At 41.0% G+C, this 8,458-nt stretch overlaps 1 protein-coding gene across 1 annotated transcript; it reads left to right on the top strand.

The window, feature by feature from the left end:
• Positions 1-7,577: 7,577 nt before the first annotated feature.
• Positions 7,578-8,132, top strand: LOC140177644 (uncharacterized). The gene has a single exon (XM_072210787.1). It carries the CDS (start codon positions 7,578-7,580, stop codon positions 8,130-8,132), a length of 555 nt encoding a protein of 184 aa, XP_072066888.1.
• The last annotated feature ends 326 nt before the right edge of the window (positions 8,133-8,458 follow it).

Raw genomic sequence — 8,458 nt, 5'->3', positions numbered from 1 at the left:
GGGTGGCTGAAGGTGGAACTAAGAAAGATTATAGAACTGATTTATAGAAAGTGACTATAATGAATGGAGGTTGAAGGTGTAAGAACCGGATTTTTCACGAATAAAATCATTTAAATGCCCAAATTAAATTTCGAAAAGTTAGGATGAGAATTTGGGGATTTAAATGTGATTTTTGGACTCAATAGGTCCTTCCGAGTTAGAAAATGTATTTTCTGCGAAAAACTGTGAAAAATTGCGAACCGGCAGTTGAACCGATTGAACCGGTTCAATTCTGCCGGTACTGCACGAGAAAAAGTGGAAACAGTCAAAAACCTTAGAAAAACATTAGAAATGGAAAACCGGACATTAGTGTTAAAGGTTTGCCCCGAAGTTGGGCCACGGGCTAAAAATGCTAACAGGTTGGACCGGGCCCAAGTTGGGCCCAAGACCAACATTATATAAACCCTTTAAGTAGCCAATTCAGCCACCTTAACACAACATAAGCAGCAGCAACGTTGAAGTGAAGAGAGGAGAGGTGAGGGTTTCATTCACTATTCATCTTCTCCTTCTTTCTCTTATAACTTGAGCTACGGTGCTCCGATTTGCATGCCGTCAGTTGCTACGCGAAGCTCTCTCCGAGCCCGTTAATTTCATTTAGCCAAAAAGGTATGAATCTCGAAATATTATGCCCAGTTTCTGTCTTAAGAAATTCGAAAATATTAGGTTTTGGTTTTGAGTGAAATCTTGTATTTTGGGTATTTAGGTACACTCTAGCCTTTGATTGATGTTAGTTTTGGCTTCCAAAACTGTTGGACAAGGTAAGAGGTATTGAAACTCTTGTGAAATTTCAATTATAATGAGCCCTAGGTTGATTTATGATGTTTTATGTATATATAGCTTGATTATGGTGAGTTTGGAGATTGTTGATGCTTGTTGGAGATTCTTTGTGGCTTAGATTGTAATTGAAAGCTTCTCTTGGGCTCAATTTGGGATTTTTGGTGCATATTGGGAATCGGCCAAGGTATGGTTTCGGTTTTCTCTATGTAGTATATAATATTCATGGACACTTAGGCTAGTGACCCGTAGGATAGGTTTGAAAATTTATATGTTGTTGATGTTTGGTTAGTTGATGATGTACAATGAATTGGTATTGATGATGTTGTTAAATGATGATGTGAGATATGATGGAATTGGATGAATGAACGTTGTTGATTAATAATATGAATCATGGTTGAGTTGATTATGAAGATTTATAGTGATAAATGATGATTAGTGAATATGTGTTTGGAAGGTTATATACATAATGGATCATTAAGGTTGAGAATAATGAAGTAGGATGGAGAGAATGGTATTAATGGTGAAGAGTGACACTAGAGAGTAAATTGGGCTGTAAATGGACTTTTGGTATTTTTTTAGTTGGATGTGGCTTGTGGATTTGGTAGATTTGGGTATATGTGAAAGTTGGGTAAAAAGGGATTTTTGGTGAAATTTGTCTGATCATAACTTTTGCCTCAATTTTCAAAATTTGATGAAATTTATTTAGAATTAAAGATCTTTGAAAACTCTTTAAATTGATATAAAGTTTGTAAAATTTGGAATTTTGTAGAGGAAGTTATGATCATTCAAAGTTGGTGTTGAAAATCTGAAATTCTACAAAGTTGCAGAATTTCAGGATTTCTGATATGTGCGCACGCACAACCCTGCGAAAATTTCAATCTGTGCAGATGCACAGACCTGTGCACATGCACAGGCAGGGAAGTGCTCACTGGTTGCAGCGCTAGCACAGCTGGTCCGCGCACACATCAATGGAGAATTGCGACCTGTGCGGACGCACACACCCCTGTGCACACGCACGAGTCGGGAAGGGGAGTCTGTTGGGGGCGCTAGCACATTCTGTACGAGCGAACAAACCTTATGGATTTTAGTATCTATGCGTACGCACACACCCCTGTGCACACGCACACTTTTAAAATCTCCTGGGCGTGCGCACGCACACACACCTGTGCGGCCGCACACACCCCTGTGCGGCCGCACACGCCCTGTTTCTCAAATTTTACTTGTTTTTAACTATTTCACCTTTTCAACACGGTTGTAAGCTTTTATTACACCATTTTAAGACTTTTGGGCTTGGATTTGAGTATTAGAACATGGGATATATCCTAAGGGTTATAGTTGATGACTATTTGGAAAACTTAGAAAACGGAGTCCTAGGTTTCTGGCGGGCTGAGGATGGTTTGATGTCATGTGAAGGGTGATTGATATATGAGATGAGAATTATGAATTGTTGATGTTCGGAAACTGAATTTTGGATTGACGGTGGTTGAGATGAGTCGGGGACTCTGAATGAGATGATGGATCCATCTTATACTGAAAAATGTTTTCTAAAAACCACTGATGTATCATTTTTATATTGAGACTATGAGACGCTATGCGCCCGGCAGGAGCTGTGGTTGTATCCCGCCTGTCGAGGTAGCGGCGGTGGCGTAAGGGCGGTGGTTCGTCCCGCTTGCGCTTAGATGCGAGGTCGGTGGCAAAAGGAACCCGCTAGCATCCCTTCGGATCATTAGAGCGTGCAGGCGCCGGTACCTAGACAGTGATCTGAGTACTATATCTCGGCGGTTCCCATATGAGAATTCCGAAGGGTGACGTCTCTATGGAGATGTGTCGGGTTGGCAGTTGAACCGACAATGTGATATCACAACCAGTAGGACAGGCATTCATCATATGCATTTTCTATCTATTTGTATGCTTTGACTACTTGAAATGGCTTGCCTATTCGTATAACATGCCTATTTGATATTTGAATTACCTTATATGTTTCTACTTGTGATTTACTTGTATTGTAAGTAATTGTGTTTTCTACTGGGATTGAGGAGGTTAGGAAGGCGGTGGCAATGGGATCGCATGGAGGATAGGTTGGTGAAGGCTGTAGGACAGCGGTATTTGGTTAGAATAAAAATCTCCTAAGATAGAATTACCCGGTTTAGTTATGTTAAGGTTTATATTTTATGCTTATTTGTTTTAGTATGCTTTAAGTTTGAACTCTTGTGATGGGTATGGAGCTTAGGATTGCCTTTGGCGTAGGGCTGGAAGTGAGTCAAGCCAGCTCATGAGCCAGCTCGAGCTCGACTCGTTAATAGCTCGATAAGCTAAGCTCGTGAGCTGGTGAGCCAAGTTTGAGCCTGAAATTGAGCTCATAAATTAAATGAGCCGAGCTTGAGCTTGGATAAGCTCAGCTCATTAGCTCGTGAGCTGGCTCGATTATATATATATATATATAACAATCTTAATTATTTAATATTTATATTTATTTTTTACATATAATTTTAATATAGGACATAAATAAAAAAAATTATAATTTATTGATAGATAAACAATATATAAAATTGATCTTTTCAAATATTTTTAAAAATATATGAGTTATAATTGATTGATATAAAATTATAAATTATATATTTATGTTTCTCTTATTTGAGCCGGCTCATGAGCTCAAGCCAGCTCGTGAGCTTTTGGTGAGCCGAGCTTGAGCTTAAGAAATAAGCTCGATAGTTAATGAGTCGAGCCGTGAGCCAAGCTCAATTTTCGTGAGCCGAGCTTGAGCTTGGTCTAGCTCGACTCAGCTCGGCTCACTTCCAGCCCTACTTTGGCGTCCCGGGGTCTTATATCCTACATCACTGGGCATTGTTACCATACTGAGAACCTCCGGTTCTGATGCCATATCTCTGTTGTGTTTTTCAGATGCAGGTCGCAACCCATCTCAGTGAGTTGTCTGGTTGGTGACAGGAGCGGAGGATCCGGACATCCTTTTAAGTCTTTTGGTTTATTTTATATATGTCTCTCACTTTTGTATTTTGGTTTTGCCTAGAGGCTTGTATTTGAGAACAAATTTGTATAAGCTGTTTTTACTGTCTGGTTCTGTATATCTGTATATGGCTAGCCAGCTTAAACTCCGCGAGTCATGGCTAGTTTCCTATGATATTATATACTTATCTCTTATTATATCTTATCTGTTTCTTGTACCTTAAGATAGTAGCTTTGTTAGTACGTTTTGTGCTTTGGAATCCTACTTTTGAGCTATATCCTTCATCGGACTTCTAGGTTATACTATTCTCTCTATAAATATATTATGTATGAGCTTAGAACTATCGTAATCTCTGATTAACCTTTGCTTTATGACGCGAGGTAAAGCTTAGGCTAATTAGGGTGTTACATTTAGTGGTATCAGAGCGGTTCGTCCTCGTGAGCCTGAGGGATGGACCGATTGTGCTTCATTGCATACTCTGGGTCATTTTTCCTTCATGCTATTTAGGTTATCTACTTGATATTTCATAGCATGCTTGTTTGTGAGTGCCTGTTTAGGGATAATTGAAACACTAGGCTTTTGATATTGAGACTGATCACCTTGATATCGACTGTTTGGTATAGACAGGAAACCCAATGGCCACTCACGAACGAGGTCGAGCACGTACACGAGAAAGTAGGAATGAGCGACCAGCTGACAATCATGCCGAATTCATGGCGGCGATGGCGAATCTGGCGAACACCATGGAAGTGAATGCTGCTGCAACTTTGCAAGTTATGCAGAGGTTAGCTCAACCGGCCGGAAGCAGAAACGAACATGGAGAGGGTGCTAAGGGCAACTTGAGAGGTGTTCTAAGAACTCTAGATACTTTTTAGAAAGCTGACCCACCGATTTTCACTGGTTCAACAAACCATACTGAAGCAAACAACTGGTTCCAAGCTGTGGAGCATGCATTGCTAACTCAACATGTACCGTATGACCAGTTCGTTGAGCATGCGATTTATCAACTAGTGGGAGAAGCTCAGCAATGGTGGCAAGGAGAGCGTCGACTACTACACCAACGGAACATGAGCATTACTTGGGCGTTATTCGAGGAAGCCTTCTACAAGAAGTACTTTTTGAGTCGATAAAGGAGGCTAGAGAGTTGGAGTTCTTACAGCTGAAACAAGGGTCCATGACTATAGCTGAATACACCAGCAAGTTTGAGGAACTTTGTAAGTTCTTGAGGATAAGTAAGGGTGCCCCTGAGTCCTATGAAGGCTGGAAATGCGTTAAATATGAAGTAGGGCTGAGGGAAGATATCAGGCGTGCTGTGGCTCCATTAGAGACTATGAGATTCTCTGAATTGGTGGACAATGCGAGGGTTGTTGAAGAATACGCAAAGACGGTAGCCTCATCAAGGGATACTCATGAAGGACACACTAGTAGGGAACGCGATGATTACCTCGGACCAAGGGGACAGAACTTCAAGAAAGATGGACATACTACTCAGTATCTGCAAGGTCAAGGAAACTACCGAAGGGACAACAAAGCCCAGTTTCGTCAGGCGAAAGGAAATAGTCGATGCTATGCATGTGGGAAACCTAGATATATATCTAAGTATTGTCGCCACATGAGGAACCGAAATGAAGGTCAGAATCAATAGTCAGGCCGTGTGTGTACCGTGGATGCACGTGTTATGCCGGGGTCAAACCTTCCGACAAAAGGTAAGCGTATGCCTTAAGTATTATATTGCTTGGATTTGAGGGTAACCTAGTTCTATCTCTGTAAAGTCGCCGTTAGGATTTCAAGGGCTTAGAGTCGTGTTGAGAATAAACCATGGGAAAAGAAGGATTATAGTGGCAGTAGTCGAGGATTTTGGACTTGTGATGACGAACGATCAGAGTGGACGTGCCGAGATGGTTACCAAGCATGACTAAAAGTCTTGTCGGTACCCTGTATGGGTGATGGGTGCGGTTCAGCACTAGTGGCAACGGAGATTCCGACTGACCCCTTTTGCGGTTTTTAAAACTATGATTTTGCAGTTTTAAGGTTTAAAATTATTTTTAAATCTGGTTTGGAGCTTTGGTTTAAATAATTTGGTTTTGAAACTAGGATTGGAAGTTTCGATTAAATAATACGATTTAAAAGGGAAGGTGAGTCCTAAGATTTTGTTAACTTGCGATTTTGGTTTGCAAAAATTTAACTTATCTAAAAGGAATTCAAATGGAAAGGTTTTGATTTAAGGGTTTCAATGAATTTGGAAAAATCATGCTTTAAGATGATTGATTTACAAATAAAATATTTTTGACTCTTTTAATAAGGTTTTGACAATGGACTCATTTAGATTGAACTTGTTTTAAAGGTTTTGAAAAATAGTACAAATCGGTATTTGGTTTAAGAAAAATCTTCGGATTCTTAAGGATGATAATCAGAGTGACGCAGCAGAAGGCGAGAGAGTTTTCAGATTTTGAAGCAAAAGTTAACTTCATCACCTATTTTAATCTTGCCGGAACCGCATGAACCATTTGAAGTATGCTGTGAAGCTTCCTTGAAGGGTTTGGGTTGCGTGTTGATGCAACATCGGAATGTGGTGGCTTACGCATCGCGTCAGTTGAGACTGTATGAGGTGAATTACCCCACTCATGACCTGGAATTACCGGCGATTGTGTTTGCATTGAAGATTTGGAGACACTACTTGTACGGAGTAAAGTTTAGCATCTTTTCTGATTATAAGAGTCTCAAGTACATCTTTGATCAGAAGGAGTTTAATATGTGCCAGAGAAGGTGGATGGAATTGCTTAAGGATTATGATTTCGAGTTGAGTTATCACCCTGGAAAGGCGAATGTGGTAGCAGACGCTTTGAGTCAGAAGTCCTTGACAATAGCTTGGATGAGAATCAAGGAAGAAGAGCTAGTGGATAAGTTCGGAGATCTTAAGCTGGATATTGGTGATGTCGTTGGAAGAGCTTGTTTGTATCAGTTGCAGATTTCAAGTACGTTTGAGACATGGATTCAAAAGACTCAGCAAGATGAATAGAAACTTCAGCAATTATTTCAACCAGTGAGCGATAAGAGGCGTGGAGAATTCACCAAGGATGATGAAGGGTTGTGGAGATATAAGGGAAGAATTTACATACCGGATGTCAGGAGTTGGAGGCAAGACTTATTGTTGGAGGCTCACATCCGCGGGTTTTCTACTCATTCAGGAAGCACGAAGATGTATTAAGACTTAAAGAGAGGTTCTGGTGACCTGGGATGAAAGGTTATGTAGCTTCAACGCTATCCAAGTGTTTGACGTGTCAGAAGGTGAAGGTAGAGCATCAGAAACCGTCGGGGATGCTACAGTCTCTTAGAATGCCTCAGTGGAAGTGGGGAGGAATCGCAATGGATTTTGTGACCGGTTTACCGAGGACTAGGTCGGGATTTGATGCGGTTTGGGTGATCGTGGATCGCTTAACCAAATCTGCTCTTTTTCCGCCTATTCGACTAAACTGTTCTATGGAAGAGTTAGCAAGGTTGTATATAAAGGAGATAGTAAGGTTGCATGGTGTGCCGTCGAGCATAGTGTCGGATCATGATCCCAGATTCACTTCAAGGTTTTGGAGAGCTTTTCAAAGAGCTTTCGGTACGAAGCTATGTCTCAGTACCGCGTATCATCCGCAAACTGATGGAAAGTTGGAAAGGACTATTCATACATTAGAAGATATGCTGAGAGCATGTGTGTTGGATCAACATGGAAGTTGGGATCGCTACATGCCATTGGTGGAGTTTGCGTACACCAATAGCTTTCATGCGAGCATCGGGATGGCTCCGTATGAAGCTTTGTATGGACAGAAGTGCCAGTCTCCACAATGAGTCTGGTGAAGCAAGTGTTTTGGGTCCTGAGTTGATATCGGAGACTACTGAGAACATTAAGAAGATTCGTGCAAGGATTCTAACTACTCAGAATCGACAGAAGAGTTATGCAGACCAGAGAAGAAAACCGTTAGAGTTTGAAGTGGGAGAACATGTACTTCTGAGAGTTACACCGAAAAATGGGATTGGAAGAGCAATCAAGACCAAGAAGTGGAATCTAAGATATATAGGACCGTTCGAGATTCTAAGGCGATTCGGGCCGGTGGCGTATCAAGTAGCTTTACCACCCCATCTGTCTAACTTGCATGACGTATTCCACGTGTCACGACTCTACAAGTACACGTCGGATGCGGCTCATATGTTAGAGCCTGAGTCGGTCGAGTTGAGAGAGAGCTTGACTTTCCAAGTGACACCAGTGAGAATCAGTGACACCAATGTAAAGGAGCTACGAGGGAAGGAAGTTTCATTGGCTAAGGATGCTTGGAAAAGAGCTAGAGTCGAAGAACATACTTAGGAATTGGAGAACGAGATGCTTTGGCAACTTGTTGAGCTGGTAACGTTGAAAGTAGAATGCTTCGTGGAGAATATGTAATATATATATCTATTACATCGCGTACATCGGATTTTCGAGGGCAAAAATCTTTTCAAGGAGGGGAGAATGTAAGAACCAGATTTTTCACGAATAAAATTATTTAAATGCCTAAATTAAATTCCAGAAAGTTAGGATGAGAATTTGGGGATTTAAATATGACTTTTGGACTCAGTAGGTCCTTCCGAGTCAGAAAATGTGTTTTCTGCGAAAAAGCGTAAAAAACTGTGAACCGACAGTTGAACCGGTTC

The sequence above is a fragment of the Arachis hypogaea genome, chromosome 13 (genome assembly GCF_003086295.3).
Source record: "Arachis hypogaea cultivar Tifrunner chromosome 13, arahy.Tifrunner.gnm2.J5K5, whole genome shotgun sequence".
Lineage (NCBI taxonomy): Eukaryota > Viridiplantae > Streptophyta > Magnoliopsida > Fabales > Fabaceae > Arachis > Arachis hypogaea.
The sequence above is the reverse complement of the archived record's forward strand: the minus strand, read 5'-3'. Positions and strand labels throughout refer to the sequence as shown.

Coding starts and splice junctions, on each gene's coding strand:
- LOC140177644 (XM_072210787.1), top strand. CDS start 7,578: ATGAAGCTTTGTATGGACAGAAGTGCCAGTCTCCACAATGAGTCTGGT.